This window comes from Budorcas taxicolor, chromosome 14 (genome assembly GCF_023091745.1).
Source record: "Budorcas taxicolor isolate Tak-1 chromosome 14, Takin1.1, whole genome shotgun sequence".
Lineage (NCBI taxonomy): Eukaryota > Metazoa > Chordata > Mammalia > Artiodactyla > Bovidae > Budorcas > Budorcas taxicolor.
The window spans coordinates 86,439,975-86,463,415 of record NC_068923.1 but is presented as its reverse complement, the minus strand read 5'-3'; the positions used below and the strand labels follow the sequence as shown (position 1 = coordinate 86,463,415).

The following is a 23,441-nucleotide window of genomic DNA, read 5'->3' as shown; positions in this document are numbered from 1 at the left end:
CAGCATTGTGTTAACTTCTACTGTATAGCAAAGTGACTTGGTCATACATATATATATTCTTTTTCATATTCTATTCCATCATGATTTGCTGATGGAATGTTTCATATTCTATTCCATCATGGTTTATTGACAGAATAGTGAATATAGTCCCTTGTGCTACACAGTAGTGCTGGAGTCCAGCTCCAGCAGCCAGGGAATCAGCCTGAAGAGATAAGCGGTGTCGGTGGAGAATGATGCAGCCTCTGACTCAAGGTGTGGGACTGTATGTTTATTTCAAGCATCAGGTCTTCGTTTATACTTTGACAAAAGCATTAGGTCAGAGGTTTTACATTTTCAGCTCCCCCTCACCCAGATTTATTGTCTCCTTGTTGCTCTTCAAACAGAGTTCCTGCTTCAGCGATTCTCTCAGAATCATGTTTACTTGTGATTACATTGTAACTCAGGCTTATGTCTGGGCTGCATATCACATTCCTCAGTTTATTTCTTATCTTTCTAAATCCTGCTTGCCCCTAGTATCTTAACCTCTCTGTCTCCTAAAAAGGCTGCTGCTGCTGCTGCTGCTGCTGCTAAGTCATTTCAGTCGTGTCCGACTCTGTGCAACCCCATAGACAGCAGCCCACCAGGCTCCTTCGTCCCTGGGATTCTCCAGGCAAGAACACTAGAGTGGGTTGCCATTTCCTTCTCCAATGCATGAAAGTGAAAAGTCAAAGTGAAGTTGCTCAGTTGTGTCCGACCCTCAGTGACCCCATGGACTGCAGCCTTCCAGGCTCCTCCGTCCATGGGATTTTCCCGGCAAGAGTACTGGAGTGGGATGCCATAGCCTAGCTATTCTTAATTATTCCTAAACCGTAAGCTCAGCAAACTTCCTTTGCCATAAAAATTCCACTCACAAACAGGTCTCAGATAACAGTCCTTCCAATGGCCTCAAGCTGCGGCCTACGTGCTCATCCTGGAACATTCTTTGTAAAGATCCTTGAACAAATGTCAATGGTTACTTTATAGATTATTTTCTGGGCACAACTGCAGAAGGCTTTGTGCTTTTTCATGCTTCTCTCAAGAACAATAAGCACCTCAACATTCTTTCCAGCTAACTCAACCGAAGAAAGGAAAGAACAAGTCAGAATCACAAGACCTAACTCCTTCATCCCGGGACCATGCCTGCAAAAGAGGGGGTTGGGGCCGTGCCTCCATTTTGTCAGTAATGCCTAACGTGGCTCCCAACACAGTAGTGCCTTGTTGTGTATCCATCATATATATCAGTGGTCCCCATCATTTTTGGTATCAGGGACTTGTTTTGTGAAAGGCAATTTTTCCATGGACTGGGAGGTGGGGGGGTGGGGAGGGTGCAGTGCCGGATGTTTCAGATGTGTTACATTCATTATCCTGCTGCTGATCTGACAAGAGGTGGAATTCAGGCAATAATGTGAGCGATGGGGAGCAGCTGCAAATATAGATGGAGCTTTGCTCACTGTGCCGTACTGAACTCCTGCAGCGTGGCCCAGTTCCTGACAGGCCACAGACCAGCGCCAGCCCATGGCCCAGGGGCTGGGGACGCTGGGGACCCCTGCTAGGTCTAAAAGTTCACATCTGCTAGTCCCAACCTCCCAGTCCTTCCCTTCCAACCCCCTGCACTTTGACAAGCACAAGTCTGTCCTCAATGTCTGTGAGTCTGTTTCTGCTTTGTAGGTGGTTTCGTTTGTATCATGTCTTAGACTCGCCACATGTAAATGGCATCATATGGTGTTTGCCTTTGTCTTTCTGACTTGGTCTAGACATATAGATATCTCACATCTTCTGTATCCATCTGTCCATCAGTGGACGTTTAGGCTGTTTCCATGTCTTGGCTATGGTAAATATTGCTGCTATTCCACCTTTCCAATTTAGATATATGACTAGATACATGCCCAAGAGTAGAACTGTTTGATCATATGGCAACTCTGATTTTAGGTTTTTTGAGGAACCTCCCACACTCTTTTCTGTAGTGGCTGCACCAGTTTCCATTCCCACTAACAGTGCATGCTGTTGCTGCTGCTAAGTCGCTTCAGTCGTGTCCAACTCTGTGCAACTGCGTAGACGGCAGCCCACCAGGCTCCTCTGTCCCTGGGATTCTCCAGGCAAGAACACCGGAGTGGGTTGCCATTTCCTTCTCCAATGCATTAAAGTGAAAAGTGAAAATGAAGTCGCTCAGTCATGTCCGACTCTTCGCAACCCCATGGACTGCAGCCCACCAGGCTCCTCTGTCCATGGGATTTTCCAGGCAAGAGTACTGGAGTGGGTGGCCATTGTCTTCTCTAAACAGTGCATGAAGGTCCCTTTTTCTCCACACCCTCTCCAGCAATTATTATTTGTAGTCTTTTTAATAATGGCCATTCTGACAGGTGTGAAGTGGTACCTCATTGTAGTTTTGATGTGTATTTCTCTAATAATTAGTGATGAATCATGAGTGATTTTAAATAGCTCAAGTATTTGGAAACACTCTATAAAATTTGGGGGACTGCAGAGATTGAATTATGAAGGGCATGCTTCAAAATTAGTTTTTATTGGCCTGGAATTGTTTTCCATTTGAAGTTCACAAGACAGGATCATCAAACCTGCCTGGCCAAGGGTTTTTGCACATGTTCAGGGAAAGCAAGCTCAAGAAGAATAGCAGGGAAAGAGGAGCATATCACAAATTTGAAACTTATTACAGCTCTTAATCCAAGTATTTCTTCACAGTAAATTTAAAAGCTAGACTAAGCACTAAAGAAAACACTCCTTTCATTACAAGGATGAAAGCTTGTTAAAGTAAATAAGCTACGGTGCAGTGAGAGGAATAGAACACCACTCCTGTGGCATACTTGCCAAAGATGTATAACCTGAACCTAATCATGAGAGAGCACCAGACAGACCCGAACAAGGAACATTCTACAGAATAGCTTACTTGTACTCTTCAAAATTGTCAAGGCAATGGAAGACAAAGACTAAATTTCAGATTAAGGATGATTAAAGAAACATGATAACCAAATGCAATATATAATTTATATATATATTTATATTTTTAATAACATTAAATATATTTATATTTATACATTATATAACATATTAAATGTACTTAAATTTTGAAAATAATTTTTAATTGACTTCTGGATCCGATTTTCTTTTTTCACTGAAACAACTGGGCAAACATGAATTAACTTGGGACATTCCCAGCAGTCCAATGGCTAAGACTCTGCATTCTCAATGCACAGAGCTGGGATTTGATAACTGGCCAGGGAGCTAGATCCCACAAGCACAACTAAAGGTCCTGTGTGCTACAACTAAGACCCAGCACAGCCAAATAAATAAATAAAAATAAATATTTAAAAAATCATGAAGTCAAAAGATTACAGTATTATATCAATGTTAATTTCTGATTTTATAACTTACTATAATTATATAAGTGAACACTCTTTTAATTTTTTTAAAGAAATTCACATTAAAATATTTAGGGGTTGAAGTGCACCATGTCCACAATTACCTTAACAGGTTCTGAAAAAATTATTTATTTATTTGGAGAGAGAAAGGTACTTTGTAAAATATCAATATTTACAGAATGTGGGTAAAGAGCCTACCCTATGGGAATTCTCCATACTATGTACTATTATTTTTCTAGCTTTCTATAAGTCTGCAACATGTTTTTTTTTTAAGATTTAAAAATTTTAAGTAAATAACCTTGGTAGAAATATGTATAAGTTAGCAGTAAGTCAAGTGTAATTTATTAAACTATATTATTATAGAATCTGACAATCTAAAATATCCAGAATATATTGCTATACAATATAAAGTATCAAGAACCAGAGTCTGTGTTAATTTCTCTAAATTCATATTTACCATTAAGTAAACATGTTGACAGAGCTTCCCTGGTGGCTCAGACAGTAAACAATCTCCCTGCAATGCAGGAGATTCGGGTTCTATCCTGGATTGAACCAGGGGCTCTCCATGGGTTGGGAAGATCCCCTGGAGAAGGCAATGGCAACCCACTCCAGTATTCTTGCCTAGAGAATTCCATGGACAGAGGAGCCTGGTGGGACATGGCTGAGCAACGACTGACTGACAATGGAATATTACCCAGCCATGAAAAGAATAAATAATGCCATACACAGCTACACGGATGGCCCTAGACATTATCACACTAAGTGAAATGTCAGGCAAAAAAAAAAGGCCCATACCATACATTACTGCTTGTACATGGAATCTGAAAAAAATTATACAAATGAAGTTATATGCAAAATATAAATAGACCCACAGACGTAGAAAACAAACTGATGGTCACCAAAGTGGAAAAGGTGGAGGAATGAAGAATTAGGAGTTTGGGATTAAATACACATACACACCATATATAAAATAGATAACCAATGAATACCAACTGTATAGCACAGAGACACTCAATATTTTATAACCTATAAGGTAAATGAAGATGAAAAATTATATATGTATATAAATATATATATATGAATCACTTTGCTATACACTTCAAAGTATCTCAGCTGGCAAAGAATTCACCTGCAATGCAGGAGACCCCGGTTTGATTCCTGGGTCAGAAGATCTGCTGGAGAAGGGATAGGCTACCCACTCCAGTATTCTTGGGCTTCCCTGGTGGCTCAGCTGGTGAAGAGTCCACCTGCCATTAGGGAGACCTGGGTTTGACCCCTGGGTTGGTAAGATCTCCTGGAGAAGGGAAAGGCTACTCACTTCAGTATTGTGGCCTGGAGAATTCCATGGACTGTACAGTCAGTCCATGGGGTCGCAAAGAGTCAGACACGACTGAGCGACTTTCACTTTCACTTGCAAACTAACACAACATTGTAAATCATACTTCAGTAAAAAAAAAAATTGCAATATAAAGTAACAAGTTCTGAGGCAGAAACTGTAGCAAGCTATTCAGAAGATCTAGCTAAGCTAATTAATGAAAGCGGCTACACTCAACAACATAGTTTCAACATATTTTCTTCTTCCCTATACAGGAAAAACATGTCATCTGGGATCTTCATAGACAAAAAGGAGAAAATAGTGCCTGGTTTCAAAGCTTCAAAGGACAGGTTGACTCTCTTGTTAGGGGCTAGTGCAGCTGGTGTCTAAGTCGAAGCCAATGCTTTCATTTACCGTTCTGAAAACCCTAGGGCCCTTAAAGAATTATGCTAAAACTGCACTGCCACTAGAACAAAGTCTGGACGACAGCACATCTATTTACAGAACGGTTTACTGAACATTTTAAGTCCACTGTTGATACCTACGGCTGAAAAAAAAAATTCCTTTCAAAATATTACCTCCTATTGATAATGCAGCTGGTCACCCAAGAGCTCTTATGGAGATGTACAATAAAATTGTTTTTCATGCTTGCTAATACAACATCCATTCTACAGTCCATGGATCAAGAAGCAATTTCGACTTTCAAGTTTCATTTTTTAAGAAATAGATTTTATAAGGCTACAGCTGCCAGAGATAGTGATTCCCGGATAGATGTATCACTGTGGATTTAACCAACAGTCTAAATCTGGTTCCCTGAAGTGATGAGTTCATATAGGACCAATAAAATTTGGCTATAATAAGCTACTTCTGGACATAAAGAAAATTGGGCTGGAATTTTTATATGATTTGTTGTTGTTCAGTCACTCAGACGTGTCTGACTGTTTGTGACCCCTTGGACTGCAGCACGCCAGGCTTCCCTGTCTTTTACTATCTCCCAGAGCTTGCTCAAATTCATGTCCATTAAGTTGATGATGCCATCCAATCATCTCATCCTCTGTCATCCCCTCCTCCTCCTACCTTCAATCTTTCCCAGCATCAGGGTCTTTCCCAATGAGTCAGCTCTTAGCATCAGGTGGCCAAAGTATTGGAGTTTAGGCTTTAGCATCATCAGTCCTTCCAATGAAAACTCAGAGCTGATTTCCTTTAGGATTGACTGGTTTGATCCCCTTATTGTCCAAGAGACTCTCAAGAGTTTTCTCCAGCACCACAGTTCAAAAGCACCAATTCTTTGTCGCTCAGACTTCTTTATGGTCCAACTCTCACTTCCTTACATGAATACTGGAAAACCCATAGCTTTGACTAGAGGGACCTTTGTAGGCAAAGTGATGTGTCTGCTTTATTAAATATGCTGTCTAGGTTTCTCATAGTTTTTCTTCCAAGGAGCAAGTGTCTTAATTTCATGGCTGCAGTCACCACCCACAGTAATTTTGGAGCCCAAGAAAATCAAGTCTGTCACTGTTTCCATTTCTCCCCCATCTATTTGCTATGAAGTGATGGGACCAGATGCCATGATCTTAGTTTTTTGAATGGTGAGTTTTAAGCCAGCTTTCTCACTCTCCTCTTTCACTTTTATCAAGAGGTTCTTTAATTCCTCTTTGCTTTTTCTCATTAAGATGGTAAAGGATCTGCCTGCAATGCAGGTAGACCCGGGCTTGATCCTTGGGTTGGAAAGATTCCCTAGAGAAGGGAAAGGGAGCCCACTCCAGTATTTTTGCCTGGAGTATTTTGTGGACAGAGGAGCCTGGCGGGTTATAGTCCTTGAGGTGGCAAAGAGCTGGACACGACTGAGCAACTAACACTTTACATGATTACTACCCCTAATAAATAAAGAAATGTAAATAATTGTGACTATTCTAGAGAAAATGAATAGTATTTAATTAGATTGCCTTGTATGGAATTAGTAATATTACAAGGGAGGAAAATTAGGTGGGAAAAAAGAACCCAACACTTTAAGGAATGCTCTCAGGCTTCCCAGGTAGCACTAGTGATAAAGAACCTGCCTGCCAATGCAGGAGAGGTAAGGGATGCGGGTTCAGACCCTGGGTTGGGGAGATCCCCTAGAGGAGGGCATGGCAACCCACTCCAGTACTCCTGCCTGGAGAATCCCACGGACAGAGGAGCCTGGCAGGCAACAGTCCATAGGCTTCTCTGGAAAGAGTCAGACACAAGTCAAGTGACTTAGCATGTAAGTACATTTAAGTGTTCAACTGAAAAAAGAAAATAGCTAGTTTTGTAGGTATGATTTATTTATACAATAAAGTTCCTTAAATGATATCCCTTATAAAAATGAAATATATTGCTTCATGACTGAAGGTTTTATCTTATGACTTTTCCATAAAACATATAAAGTCCCCCATATTAATCCTTCATGGTTCTTAGAGACACAATAATCATTGGTTGACTTTTTAAAGACTTTTTCTAAGGAGAAAAAATGCAAATGCCAAAAATAAAATTATTAATTAATTTCAAATTTTGAGAGATTGAAAATTTAAAACTAAAGCCTAACCACGAAAGCAGAAATATACTTAATTTAACCAGTATACACTTGACCAGTTTATTACTTACAATCTTAAAAATCTTACTTAAAAGTTAGTTGCTCTTTCCAAAGTTCAGGGAAAAAAAATGCCCTTCAATTTTTAAAAATATTTCACTAAATTAATATCAAAAAATGGAATAATATACAAGCTGTTAATAAGCACTTCAACACAAATGTCAGTAACAAACTCACAGTCACAAAATCCCAGAAAAACTATATCCTACAGGTGTGAACAAATTTAAATACTTTTCCACATAAGAAGTACAAAGTCCACATTTATAGGGAACTTCAGTATATTTCATTTTGGTAAAAATCAGAATAGATTCAGTTGTGATGTGGATAACACTGAAGATAATTATAAGCGATTGTTCACATTCAGCCTCATTTTCGAAAATAAAGAGCCAAATGGCATTACAGTTAAATAATTCCTCATGAAATTTTCATAATGGAGTTAAACACTGGAGGCATCTTTGTATGATAAAAGAGAAACAGCTAGAGAGAAGAAACGTAAAAAAAAAATGGCCATTTCTGTAACCAGCCCACATCTACTTTTAAGTAACATTATTGACACACTTCTTTAGGGAGATTTTAAATAATAATTTGGGCTTTATTAATGAAAATCCCCACTTACCGTAGCTTCATTGCAAACTGTGCACTTAACCACATGCTGGTGAAGCTTGCCATCCAAATTGATGAGAGACTGGCACACACGGCAGTTTATGACTGGAATTCCGCTGGCATCTGGGCTGACAATGGCTGTATACGGAGGTGGGAGTTCCGCTGAAAAGACAGTAGCCACTTAGTCAGAGTCTCAGAGCTATCACGACTGATTTGAGCCTACGAGCAACAGAAGTGAAGCAGGAAACTATTAATAAATATCTCCGGTTCTTTATGTTTTTAAAGCCGGCCAACATTATATAGTTTCAGAACAGAAACACACATAGAACTATATCGTAAAGTAGAATAATTCCTGACTCCTAAAATCCAAATCACACTTACCTAGGTTCACACCTTTTATTAGCCTATACTCAAAACATCCACTCCATTCCTGTGTGCAAATGCCTAGAGTTTAATAGGAAAGTGATGATTTATGCCTAAAGTAAAAAATCTTACACTAATGATCTGACTCCTATGAAACAGAAATAGTCAATGAGGACAGAGTTTTAAAATCACTTATACATATGCATTAATTGTGTAGTTGCTGAGCTCTGTTTATACTAGAACCAGTGGAATAACTGCTGAGTATGACAAGAACAAAACAGGGGTTTGGTGGCAGTCAAGAAGAGATAAAAATGAACTTAGGAAAACTAAACTTATCAACAAGGAACATGTTCTAATTTAATCGAACTATGCTAGTTGCAGACAAAAACAAGAATGAAGTCAATTCAACAATTTTTGTCTCAAACTTTCACCTAACATTAAAATTCTAGGAAATGTTTCAAAGTATTTATGGGTTACCTGGGATTTAGTAGAAATGCTGCAAGAAAAAAAATGGGTTAACAGATGAAAAGCAGAAAAATGATGATGTTTATGAATATAAAGACACAGAAGATATTTTGTTCTTACTACTTTGTGTGTGTTTGAAAATTCCCAGAATACAAAGATACACAAGCACACACATACAAACATACATGCACACACACAGACACACTGTTTTCTGAGAGTCCTTACACTGACTGATTGGGTGATTGGGTAAAGGGTAGAAGCCCAACTTCAGAACTGTGTTCCTCAACCAGAAGTATTATTTGTTACAAAAGTCAGAGGAAAGGAAATTACATATACTATACCAGGATGGAATTTCTACACGGGACTTGCCTAACCTCATTGTGTGGCTATCTTAATTACAGGCATAGGAGGCCCTTTCAAGGCAAGGTCTTGTCACAGGCCACCTATAAAAGGCTCAATACATGATTGAATCCCCATTAAAGAGAACTGATGCATGATTGCATACATGATTGAATCCCCATTAAAGAGAACTGATAGGTTCAGAGGCTTCTGTGATACTATAAAATACAATCACAGTAGCTAATCATGAAAGGAGATATTTTTGAAATAGAGATTTTTCTATCCACTGGATTAGATTCTGAACTCTGTGATACTTTGAGCTGATAGAACTGAGTTAGAGAAAAGCACATTATGGTATGTTCTGCTAGGTACTAAGTCACTTCAGTCATGTCCGACTCTGTGTGACCCCATAGATGGCAGCCCACCAGGCTCCCCCGTCCCTGGGATTCTCCAGGCAAGAACACTGGAGTGGGTTGCCATTTCCTTCTCCAATGGTATGTTCAAAATACCACATATTACCACCTGGCATGCTTGGGGTATATCATGGAGATATTTTTTGACTTAAAAAGGATTAGCAACAAGTGATATTCATTCAAATATTCATAATAAGCCAAATTTCTGCAGTAGCCAAGGCTCTGAAAGAGGCCACATTGGAAATGATAATATGCATACATCTCTGGGAGGCTTATATCAGAATGCTGCCAAACACTGATCTTAAAAAGAAGCTATAGATATCTAAATTATAAAAATAGTTTTAAATCCTTGGAAGAATTTAAGGCTGATACACAGTGACCTGTAATGTATTGATCAAGAAGAAAAAATAGGTTAAAGGATCAATGTGTCAGCAGTACATTTGAGCCCTTGCAATTTGCAGATTACTTTATCAGAATTCAATAAAGAAAGTATTGTCCTGGTAAAGAGAATACACACCTTACTAGAAATTCAAGGCACACTGCCTGGTATGCAACAATAAACATTGTTTTACTATTAGCAATAGCATTATTAATAAAAGCTGCTTCTTTTGCCTTGAGGATGAGGGGGAAAGGCCACATATTAAAGCCACAAATAAGAATGGTAAAATCCATCCATTTCAGCAGGCAAAAGTTTTGCTCAATGGAATCTCCTAAAGATTTCAATGGTTGATCTTCTGAAGCATTTGAAGTCTATCAGAACCAACAAAATCCTGTGAACTCTTCCTTTAAGATTTGTACTACATAATTTTTACCCTGTAAAAAAAGAAAAGCTTTCAATGACAAAAATATGCTCAAACCTTCCGGAGGTTTGGGAAATTGAAGGAGTGGGTACAGAATAAGTGAGGATGAGAAGTCTAATGGGACTTATGGGAGAGACTAAAGCCTCCACGAGGCCAGGGCCATATCTGACTTGCTCAGGTCAGATTCAGCGCTTGTCACAGTGCCTGGTCTGTGGCAGATGCTCACTACACATTTAAGGAATGAATGGTGGGTGAATAAGTGAATCACTGAAATTGAATGGACTCATCTATTTCTCTTGGGAAAATGACACTAAGTATATTACTACCACTCTCCTTAAACAGGAGCTGGGATCCTAGCACCGGAGCACAGCTTAACTGTGAAAAAGGTTTTCTCCTATATGTAGACTAACCTCTCTAAAACATGCACTGAGACAGGGAAGGGATTAGGAGACACTGGCCTGGTTTGCCAGATACGTCCAATCAATCCAAGAGATCAATAGAATGACAGATGTTACAGCCTAATTGCTCCACTAAACAGTGCTTTCAGGCCTACCGATTCAATTTTCTGTCCGTTATTTCAGCCCTAAACTGATTTAGAGATGTATCTTGTAATTTTATCTCAAGGAAACCTTCACCTACAACTACAACTCCTCTTGAAAAGGACTTGTAGTTCTAGAAATTTGTTTCACAGTCTGTAAACCTGCAGTAATTAGCAACTTAGATTGTTCATTTTATTTCTTTTAACTTTAAAGCAGCCAACAGATCACCACTATTATATCTATTTTAAATGTCTACCCTGGATAAAAAGTCCGCTGCAATCTCAGAATGTGGGATCATTGGATATTAAGAGATGCAAAAGTTCTTTATTTTGGAAGAGTCTTACTTGTTATTTAAACAATGATCATTTTTTCTATGGAGGTTGTCTATGTGAAAAATCTTTTTCCTCCATGTGAACAGTATTTATTAGAGCAGTAGTCTTCAGACCTGAAACCATCCCCAACAAAGTTCCAGAATTATACAATGTTAGAAATTTATGCAATCTTAGTCTAATACATAGCCTAATTTATTCACTTTATGGAAGATAAAACTGAAGCCCTAAAATTCTAACTTGTGGATAGACTTTTATACAACACTTCAGCAAAACCAAGAGCTGACTCTTCCCCAGAGGTCTCTTCATGATGAAACCTGCCTCTCTTAATGAATAATGATTTAATATATGGAAAAGACGTAAGGACTAGTTAAAGGGGATTAGGGGGATAAGAAAGAATACTTAGGGAAAATGAAGATTAGAATATAATATGAATAAACAATTAGTTCATGATAAAAATTTCATAGAAAAACAGACTCAATAAAATAATACAGACCACAAGGCAGACATAATGGTCTTCCTTAAAGCACTCAAAAAGAGCCATTATTATTCTGTAAACCCAAAGTGATCAAATTACACTTTCCCATCATAAACAATGACCTGAAATTTATCTATTTCATGCCAAATAAGTCCCTCTTTCCAGCTAAGTCATTCTAGTATAATAATCCATACTTCAGTGTTTACCAGATATACCCAGACACAGCATTTTAAAGGTTGATAATGTTTTGCTGGAGAACTCTGGTCTTTATTACCTCAGTTACCCCTTTATAAGTCTCTGCAATGACAATATTGTCCAGTTTAATTCACTTACTTCACTAATATACTCTTTATATGCAGTCATTCAGGCCCTTGACAAAGATACTGTATCCAAATTGAAAAGTGATATCAGATTAAACTAAGAAATATTTTATAACACTATGATTAAAAAGTATAAAGAACCATCCAGTAAGGAAAACTCTGGCTTTCTCTTCTCCATAGGATCTTTGTAAAGAGTCAGATAGGGACAGACAGATAGGGACAGGGTGCACCCAGGTGCTATGGATATATACTTCCTGTGTAAAATGTCTCCAGTCCAGCTCAACACAAAGAAAGAGAAGACTACCTTCTGTTCCTAACCTCTCTGAAACCAAAGGAATAAGATTATTCCAAGAGACTCCTTGGTTCTTCTAGAACCATTATACCCTCAGAAGGATCCATCTGGCTAAAGCCAGTTTGCAAGGTAAATGAGCTAGCTATTAGGTTACCAACTCTCAGCTCCAGAGTCACATTCTACGCTTTGTCATACTGGAATGAAAACTCTGCAAACCACATTTTTTCTTTGCCAGTTGTCTGCAGGTTATATTCTGTTAATAGGAGGTGATAAAACAGGAACTGCAAGGTTAAAGAAAAAAGAAGGGACTTGCAGCACATTGCCCAGGTATATAAAATCTTTCTCCAGAGCTCAGAGGCATCAGTACCAGCTGGTTGGTGCCTCTTGGAAGTCATGTTTCAATTATGTTCTACTAAATTACTAAATTTTTTTAAATTTATTTTTTAATTGGAGGAAAACTGCTTTACAACATTGTGTTCGTTCTTGCTATACAACAATGCAAATCAGTCATAATTATATATATATATATATATATATATATATATGTATATATACACCCCCCCATCTGTCCCAGCTCCAGACAGGGCTCCCTGTGTCATATAGCAGCTTCTCACTAGCTATCTGTTTCACACATGATCGTGTATATATGTCAATGCTATTTTCCCAATTTGCCCCATCCTCTGCTTTTCTTGCCGCAAGATCATTCTCTAATCTGTGTCTCCATTTCTTGCATGCAAATAGGTTCAACAGTACTCTATTTCTAGATTCCACATATATGTTTTAACATACATTATTTGTTTTTTGTTCTTTATGATTCATTTCACCCTAGGTTCATCCACCTCTCTAGAACAGACTCAAATTTGTTCCATTTTGTTGGACCTTTGCCAACAAAGGTCCATCTAGTCAAGGCTTTGGTTTTTCCAGTGGTCATGTATGGATGTGAAAGTTGGACTGTGAAGAAAGCTGAGTGCTTAAGAATTGATGCTTTTGAACTGTGGTGTTAGAGAAGACTCCTGCGACTCTTGGACTGCAAGGAGATCCAACCAGTCCATCCTAAAGAAGATCAGTCCTGGGTGTTTATTGGAAAGACTGATGCTGAGGCTGAAACTCCAATACTTTGGCCACCTCATGCGAAGAGTTTACTCACTGGAAAAAACCCTGATGCTGGGAGGGATTGGGGACAGGAGGAGAAGGGGATGACAGAGGATGAGATAGCTGGATGGCATCACCGACTCAATGCACTTGAGTTTGGGTGAACTCCGGGAGTTGGTGATGGACAGGGAAGCCTGGCATGCTGCTGGGAGCCAGCATGAGGAATCCCACCCGTGGCAAAGGTCATGAGGAAGGAAGCCAGACATATGCAAAGGCGTGATCTGGCTTCAGGGGTTCCCCCTGGGTTTTCCTGAACATCTACCCCCCAAAACCAGTCTGCCTGCCTTATTGTACTGTGCTTTCCACTCTTCTGCCTCTAAAAGGAATTAACTTAGGGCTCCAGTGAACAGTCTCCTGCATATAAAAAGAATGTCTCGGTTTAACCCCTCTGATAGCTTTCTAACTTACCTGACCAATCTGCCGGACTTTTACAACTTGTGAATTGTTTACAGCCCCCCAACCGCGAGAGGCACAAAGCTTAAAGCATCTTAAAGATACAGAGCCTTTTCTAAACAGCTAAAAATTATACTGGTGATGGGTTTCACTGTTGAGTCAATGACTGCTGCCAGGCCTCCATATCCTTTATCTTTTAGGCACCTGGGAGGATATTAATCAATGTAATTGGGATATAGAAAAAGGAATATAGTAGTTTTGATGTTAGCAACACTAGACTTTTGAGTTAATTACTTTTCTCTTTGTTATAAATCACTGTACTCCTTTTCCTTTTTATAAATTGTTGTGTCCTTGCTATGTAAGAATGTAACTTTATTTAGTGCTTTCTGAGAGTGGCACCAGACTTTTGGAAGAACAACACAAGTAAGTTCTCTGGTTGACAGACCCTTATCAGAAAAGGGCCATAAAATGTTAATTGCCCTTCTGGCCAGAAGATGATGTAAATCACCTAAGACTTGTGTATACAACTAGGTATGCAGAGAGAAAGCCTGGTCTCGATAAGAGAGAATTATGCTGATGCTGCATAATTTTGTATTATCCATTGATCTCTATGTACAATCAAAAGTATAAAAGGCCTTTCCAGACAATAGAGGATGGGCAAGTCACTGGAAAGACTGGTTTCCCCCGTGTCTTCTTTTCTTACTCTATTTTCAGGCTGAATTCCCATCTGGGGTGTGGAGGCTCTCCGAGTCTACTTACTTGCCCTGGCTTCTAAGACCCACGTGAGAGGGAGCCTAAGGTGGGGCACCCTCTGCTATTCAAGTGGGTGCTGGTGGCCTAATGTAGATGGTGCAAGTTCCTTGTCTTGGAACTTTATTGGTTTTCCACGTAAACCAAGTTATCCAGCATCTTTTCTCCACTAAATTTCCTACTATACTATTCTTTCCTAATCTTTTATATTTCTAAATAAGCAAGTTTTTCCTCGCCTACTCTGTTTCCCCTTCGAATTACCCTGGATCCACCAGGGCAGGACCCCGGCAGCATGCTGCGATTCACGGGGTTGCAAAGAGCTGGACGTGACTGAGTGACTGAACTGAACTGAACTGATGGCTGAGCAATATTCCAATCCTCTTCATCCATTCATCTGTTGATGGACATCTAGGTTGATTCCATGTCCTGGCTCTTGTAAATAGTGCTGAAATGAACACTGGGACACATGTGTCTTTTTGAATTGTGGTTTTTCTCAAGGTATATGTGCAGTAGTAGGATTGCTTGGTGATATGGTAGATTTATTCTTAAGTTGGTTTTTTTTTTTTTTTTGGAATCTCCATACTGTTCTCCACAATGTCTATATAAGTTTGCATTTCCACCAACAGTGCAGGAGAGTTCTCCACATCTTCTCCAGCATTTCTTATTTGTAGAATTTTTAATGATGGCCATTCTAATTGGTGTGAGGTGATATCTGTTTTTAGTTTCGACTTCCATTTCTCTACTAATGAGTGATCTTGTGCATCATTTCACGCGTTTATTGGCCCGCTATAAGTCTTCCATGGAGAAATGGCTGTTAGGTCGTCTGCCAATTTTTTTTATTTTTTGTTTTTCTGATATTGAGCTGCATGCATGCATATTTTGTATATATTTGGGGGATTAATCCATTGTCAGTGGCTTTGTTTACAATTATTTTCTCCCAATCTGAAGTTGTGTTTTCACCTTATTTATAGTCTCCTTTGCTGTCTCAAAAGCTTTTAAGTATAATTAGGTCCCATTTGTTTATCTTTGTTACTGTTTCCACTACTCTAGGAGGTGGGTCAGATAGGATCCTGCTGTGATTTATGTCAAAGAGTATCAGTTCAGTTCAGTCACTAAGTCATGTCCAACTCCTTGAGACCGCATGGACTGCAGCACGCCAGGCCTCCCTGTCCATCATCAACTCCCAGAGTTCACTCAAACTCATGTCCATTGAGTCGGTGATGCCATCCAACCATCTCATCCTCTGTCATCCCCTTCTCCTCCCGCCCTCAATCTTTCCCAGCATCAGGGTCTTTTCTAATACCCATATTTTCTTCTAAGAGCTTCATGCGCTGGTTTAGTTGCTCAGTCATGTCCAACTCTTGCAACCCCATGGACTGTAGTCTGCCAGGCTCCTCTGTCTAGGATTTCCCAGGCAAGAATACTGGACTGGGTTACCATTTCCTTCTCCAGGGGATCTCTCTGGCCCAGGTATTGAACCCAGGTTTTATACTTTATGGTATTACATTTAAGTTGTTAATCCAGTTTGAGTTTATTATTTGTATATGGTGTTAGGAAATATTCTGATTTCATTGTTTTACATGTAGCTCTTCAGTTTTCCCATGCCACTTACTGAAGAGGCTATCTTTTCTCCACTGTATATTCTTGCATCCTTTCTCAAAGATAAGGTACACACATATTTGTGGGTTTATCTCTAGGTTATGTATATTTTTTCATTGGTCCATATTTCTGTTTTTGTGCCGACGGACCTTAGCCGGCAAAGTAATGTCTCTGCTCTTGAATATACTATCTAGGATGGTCATAACTTTTCTTCCAAGGAGTAAGCATCTTTTAGTTTCATGGCTGCAGTCACCATCTGCAGTGATTTTGGAGCCCCCAAAAATAGAGTCTGACACTGTTTCCACTGTTTCCACATCTATTTGCCATGCAGTGATGGGACTGGATGCCATGATCTTCATTTTTTGAATGTTGAGCTTCAAGCCAACTTTTTCACTCTCCTCTTTCACTTTCATCAAGAGGCTTTTCAGCTCCTCTTCACTTTCTGCCATAAGGGTGGTGTCATCTGCATATCTGAGGTTATTGATATTGCTCCTGGCAATCTTGATTCCAGCTCGTGGTTCTTCAAGGCTATGGTTTTTCCTGTGGTCATGTACGGATGTGAGAGTTGGACTGTGAAGAAGGCTGAGCGTCGAAGAATTGATGCTTTTGAACCGTGGTGTTGGAGAAGACTCTTGAGAGTCCCTTGGACTGCAAGGAGATCCAACAAGTCCATTCTGAAGGAGATCAGCCCTGGGATTTTTTTGGAAGGAATGATGCTAAAGCTGAAGCTCCAGTACTTTGGCCACCTCATGCGAAGAGTTGACTCATTGGAAAAGACTCTGATGCTGGGAGGGATTGGGGGCACGAGGAGAAGGGGACGACTGAGGATGAGATGGCTGGATGGCATCACGGACCCGATGGACATGAGTCTGAGTGAACTCCGGGAGTTGGTGATGGACAGGGAGGCCTGGCGTGCTGCAATTCATGGGGTCGCAAAGAGTCGGACACGACTGAGTGACTGAACTGAACTGAACTGAACTGAACCATACTGTCTTGATGACTGTAGCTTTGTCGTAGAGTCTGAAGTCAGGTTGATTCCTCCAATCTGTTTTTCTTTCAGAAAGATTGCTTTGGCTATTTGGGGTCTTTTGTGATTCCACACAAATTGTAAAATTTTTTTGTTCTAGTTCTATGAAAACACCATTGATAATTTGATAGGGATTGCATTCAATATGCAGATTGCTTTAGGCAGTATAGTCATTTTCACAATATTGCTTCTTCCAACCTAAGAACCTGTTATATCTCTCCATCTGTTTGTGTTATATTTTATTTCTTTTAACAGTGTCTTATAGTTTTCTGCATACAGGTCTTTTGTCTCTTTATGTAGGTTTATTCTGAGATATTTTATTTTTTTTGTTACAATGATGAATGGGATTCTTTCCTTACTTTCCCTTTCTGATTTTTCAATGTTACTGTTTAAGATTACAAGGGGTTTCTGTGTATTAATTTTATATCCTGAGCCTTTGCTGGATTCATTGATTTGTTCTAGTAATTTTCTGGTGGCGTCTTTAGGGTTTTCTATGTATAGTATCATGTCAGTGGCAAACAGTGACAGCTATATTTTTCTTCTCCAATCTGAATTCTTTTATTTCTTTTTCTTCTCTGATTGCTGTGGCTAGGACGTTCAAAACTATGTGGAATAATACTGGTGAAAGTAGGAACCTTTGTCCTGTTCCTGATCTTAGAGGAAATGATTTCAGTTTGTAACCACTAAGAATAATGTTTGCTGTAGGTTTGTTGTATACAGCCTTTATTATATTGAGGTAATTCCTTCTATGTTGATTTTCTAGAGGGTTTTTTTTTTTTAAAATCACAAGTGAATATTGAATTTTGTTGAAAGTTTCTCTGCATCGATTGAGATGATCATACGGTTTTTGTCTTTCAGTTTGTTAATATGGAGTGTCACATTGACTGACTTTGGTATATTGAAAATCCTTGCATCCCTGGGAGTAACCCCACTTGATCATGCTGTATGATCCTTTTCACATGTTGTTAAATTCGATTTGCTAGAATTTTGTTCAGGATTCTTACATCCATGTTCATCAGTGATACTAGATTATAAGTTTATTTTTTGTGATACCTTGATCTGGTTTTGCTATCAGGGTGATGGTGGCCTCATAGAATGAGTTTGGAGTTTTCTTCCATCTGCAATTTTGGAAGAGTTTGAGCAGAAATGGTATTCAGTTCAGTCACTCAGTCGTGTCCGACTCACTGCGACCCCATGAATCGCAGCACGCCAGGCCTCCCTGTCCATCACCAACTCCCAGAATTTACTCATACTCATGTCCATCGAGTCAGTGATGCCATCCAGCCATCTCATCCTCTGTAGTCCCCTTCTCCTCCTGCCCCCAGTCCCTCCCAGCATCAGGGTCTTTTCCAATGAGTCAACTCTTCGCATGAGGTGGCCAAAGTATTGGAGTTTCAGCTTTAGCATCAGCGCTTCCAATGAACATCCAGGACTGATCTCCTTTAGAATGGACTGGTTGGATCTCCTTGCAGTCCAAGGGACTCTCAAGAGTCTTCTCCAACACCACAGTTCAAAAGCATCAATTCTTCGGCGCTCAGCTTTCTTCACAGTCCAACTCTCACATCCATACATGACCACTGGAAAAACCATAGCCTTGACTAGATGGACCTTTGTTGGCAAAGTAATGTCTCTGCTTTTGAATATACTATCTAGGTTGGTCATAACTTTCCTTCCAAGGAGTAAGCATCTTCTAATGTCATGGCTGCAATCACCATCTGCAGTGATTTTGGAGCCCCAAAAATAAAGTCTGACACTGTTTCCACTGTTTCCCCATCTATTTCCCATGAAGTGATGGGACCGGATGCCATGATCTTAGTTTTCTGAATGTTGAGCTTTAAGCCAACCTATTCACTCTCCTCTTTCACTTTCATCAAGAGGCTTTTTAGTTCCTCCTCACTTTCTGCCATAAGGGTGGTGCCATCTGCATATCTGAGGTTACTGATATTTCTCCTAGCAATCTTGATTCCAGCTTGTACTTCTTCCAGCCCAGCATTTCTCATGATGTACTCTGCATAGAAGTTAAATAAGCAGGGTGACAATATATAGCCTTGATGTACTCCTTTTCCTATTTGGAACCAGTCTGTTGTTCAATGTCCAGTTCTAACTGTTGCTTCCTGGCCTGCATACAGATTTCTCAAGAGGCAGGTCAGGTGGTCTGGTATTCCCATCTCTCTCAGAATTTTCCACAGTTGATTGTGATCCACACAGTTAAAGGCTTTGGCATCGTCAATGAAGCAGAAATAGATGGTTTTCTGGAACTCTCTTGCTTTTTTGATGATCCAGCGGATGTTGGCCATTTGATATCTGGTTCCTCTGCCTTTTGTAAAATACTGCTGTATAACTGAAGACACTGGCAAGACATGCCCAGTGATCTGCCAATGACCAATTCCTGGATGACAAAAGCTTCTGCTCCATCTGTTTCTCATTAGGCAATATTTTTACCTCATTCTAGTGCATTTCATCAGTGGCACTGGTACTTCCTTCCAGTATTGACAGTTAATAAATTACATATTCTTCTCTCATTTCATCAATGACTATGTTTATTTTTATTGAAAAAAGGAATTTTTTCTGACCCTATATATGTGAAATCATACTGTTTGTATGCATGGCTCCGTTCTTAACTTGTTTACAATATTGCTTCCAAGAAAGTATGTCTTTCAAGAAAAATAGAGAGATATTCTTTTTTTAGTAGAGAAAAATAGTTTTCAAGGCAAAATAATACTTGCCTAGAAATTTAGACGCTTCTCCTATAGCATGAGGAGAAAACAAATTCCTGTTCTGTTACTCTTCCTAGACAGCTCATTTTCACTGTCACAGACCATGCTCATTTTCTGAGAGAAAGCAAGCCACTCCTTTGCATATAACTAGGTATACACGCTAAATGATAATCATGAATCACAGCTTTAAAATACATTTAAATATAACTGATCCAAAAATTCACTTTAAAACATTTCAGATGAGAAAATATGGGGAGATCAACTCAGTGTATGTGGAAGGGAACAAGCTCAACTGTATTCATGATGTGTTATTTGCTTAAATACATGAAACAGCGCAGCATAATGTTAAGCTCTGATGAAATTAGATGATACGATAGATGAAGGATAATATTACACTAAATAGTTTTCTATTTTGAAATATTTCACTCATTTAAAAAAATGACCTAAGGATTAATAGATTATAGACAAAAGTTGTTGTTGTTGTTCAGTCACTGAGTCTTGTCCAACTCTTTGTGACCCTGTGAACTGCAGCACACTAGACTTCCCTGTCCTTGACTATCTCCTGGAATTTGCTCAAACTTATGTCCATTAAGTTGGTGATGGCATTCAACCATCTCATCCTGTCCCGCCCTTATCCTCCTGCCCTCAGTCTTTCCCAGAATCAAGATCTTTTCCAACGTGTCATCTCTTTGCATCAGGCAGCCAAAGTATTAAAGCTTCAGCTTCAGCATCAGTCCTTCCAAAGAATATTCAGGGTTGACTTCCTTTACCATTACCTGGTCTGATCTCTTTGTTGTCCTAGGGACTCTCAAGAGTCTTCTCCAGCACCACAATTCAAAAGCATCAATCCTCTGGTACTCAGCTTTCTTTGTGGTCCAACTCTCACATCAGTACATGACTACTGGAAAAACCATAGCTTTGACTATATAGACCTTTATCAGCAAAGTGATGCCTTTGCTTTCTAATATGTTGCCTAGGTTTGTTGTAACTTTCCTTCCAAGGAGCAAGTATCTTTAATTTCATGGCTGCAGTCACCATCCAAATTGATTTTGGAGCCCAAGAAAATAAAATGTTACTGCTTCCACTTTTCCATTTCTATTAAAATATAAAAACTGAGAAACCACTAAAAAAAATCCAAAATTGAATCCATTAAGTGTGGGGAGTTCCTCATTGTAGCCAGTTGGAAGTACAGTGGTGGAGCTCTTATCCAACTTTTGTTCTCATGTTCTTCCAGCTCCTCATAAAACCTTCACTCCCTAAGTGACATCAAAATCACCAGCATGCATCCTTCTTTGTTTTCTCATTCATTCATTCAAACAACTGATAACTTGTCAATGCCTAGAAATATAAGATCAAGTGCAAGGGACTATGTAGAACTCTGAGATGAAAGATCCAAATATCCTGTCTCCCTCCTTGTCTTCCTCGATAAGGTCATGGACACAAATAAGTTTTAAAATATATAGTAGAAATGTTGAGAGATATTGGTTTGAGAACAAATGTTGTCCAGTAACAGAGATGAGAAAGGATTCAGTTCAGTTCAGTTCAGTCGCTCAGTCGTGTCCGACTCTTTGCGACCCCATGAATCACAGCACGCCAGGCCTCCCTGTCCATCACCATCCCCCGGAGTTCACTCAGACTCACGTCCATCGAGTCCATGATGCCATCCAGCCATCTCATCCTCTGTCGTGCCCTTCTCCTCCTGCCCTCAATGCCTCCCAGCATCAGAGTCTTTTCCAGTGAGTCAACTCTTTGCATGAGGTGGCCAAAGTACTGGAGCTTCAGCTTTAGCATCATTCCTTCCAAAGAAATCCCAGGGTTGATCTCCTTCAGAATGGACTGATTGGTTCTCCTTGCAGTACAAGGGACTCTCAAGAGTCTTCTTCAACACCACAGTTCAAAAGCATCAATTCATTGGCGCTCAGCCTTCTTCACAGTCCAACTCTCACATCCGTACATGACCACAGGAAAAACCATAGCGTTGACTAGACGGACCTTAGTTGGCAAAGTAATGTCTCTGCTTTTGAATATACTATCTAGGTTGGTCATAACTTTTCTTCCAAGGAGTAAGAGTCTTTTAATTTCATGGCTGCAGTCACCATCTGCAGTGATTTGGGAGCCCCCCAAAATAAAGTCTGACACTGTTTCCACTGTTTCCCCATCTATTTCCCATGAAGTGATGGGACCAGATGCCATGATCTTAGTTTTCTGAATGTTGAGCTTTAAGCTAACTTTTTCACTCTCCTCTTTCACTTTCATCAAGAGGCTTTTTAGCTCCTCCTCACTCTCTGCCATAAGGGTGGTGTCATCTGCATATCTGAGGTTATTGATATTTCTCCCGGCAATCTTGATTCCAGCTTGTGTTTCTTTCAGTCCAGTGTTTCTCATGATGTACTCTGCATAGAAGTTAAATAAGCAAGGTGACAATATACAGCCTTGACGTACTCCTTTTCCTATTTGGAACCAGTCTGTTGTTCCATGTCCAGTCATAACTGTTGCTTCCTGGCCTGCATACAGATTTCTCAAGAGGCAGGTCAGGTGGTCTGGTATTCCCATCTCTCTCAGAATTTTCCACAGTTTATTGTGATCCACACAGTCAAAGGCTTTGGCATAGTCAATAAAGCAGAAATAGATGTTTTTCTGGAACTCTTTTGCTTTTTCGATGATCCAGCGGATGTTGGCAATTTGATCTCTGGTTCCTCTGCCTTTTCTAAAACCAGCTTGTACATCAGGGAGTTCACAGTTCACATATTGCTGAAGCCTGGCTTGGAGAATTTTGAGCATTACTTTACTAGCGTGTGAGATGAGTGCAATAGTGCGGTAGTTTGAGCATTCTTTGGCATTGCCTTTCTTTGGGATTGGAATGAAAACTGACCTTTTCCAGTCCTGTGGCCACTGCTCAGTTTTCCAAATTTGCTGGCATATTGAGTGCAGCACTTTCACAGCATCATCTTTCAGGATTTGAAACAGCTCAACTGGAATTACATCACCTCCACTAGCTGTGTTCATAGTGATGCTTTCTAAGGCCCACTTGACTTCACATTCCAGGATGTCTGGCTCTAGATTAGTGATCACATCATCATGATTATATGGGTGGTGAAGATCTTTTTTGTACAGTTCTTCCGTGTATTCTTGCCAACTCTTCTTAATATCTTCTGCTTCTGTTAGGTCCATACCATTTCTGTCCTTTATCGAGCCCATCTTTGCATGAAATGTTCTGTTGCTATCTCTAATTTTCTTGAAGAGATCTCTAGTCTTTCCCATTGTGTTGTTTTCCTCTATTTCTTTGCATTGATCACTGAAGAAGGCTTTCTTATCTCTTCTTGCTATTCTTTGGAATGCTGCATTCAGATGCTTATATCTTTCCTTTTCTCCTTTGCTTTTCACTTCTCTTCTTTTCACAGCTATTTGTAAGGCCTCCCCAGACAGCCATTTTGCTTTTTTGCATTTCTTTTCCATGGGGATGGTCTTGATTCCTGTCTCCTGTACAATGTTACGAACCTCATTCCATAGTTCATCAGGCACTCTATCTATCAGATCTAGGCCC

The 23,441-nt window shown here is 39.7% G+C and overlaps 1 protein-coding gene across 1 annotated transcript in view; it reads right to left on the bottom strand.

Moving 5' to 3' along the window:
* Positions 1-23,441, bottom strand: part of PIP4P2 (phosphatidylinositol-4,5-bisphosphate 4-phosphatase 2) — a 73,504-nt gene that overhangs the window by 31,333 nt on the left and 18,730 nt on the right. Inside the window, exon 2 of the mRNA XM_052651764.1 lies at positions 7,935-8,083. Coding sequence (XP_052507724.1) covers positions 7,935-8,083 — 149 coding nt within the window. The remainder of the gene's footprint in view (positions 1-7,934; positions 8,084-23,441) is intronic.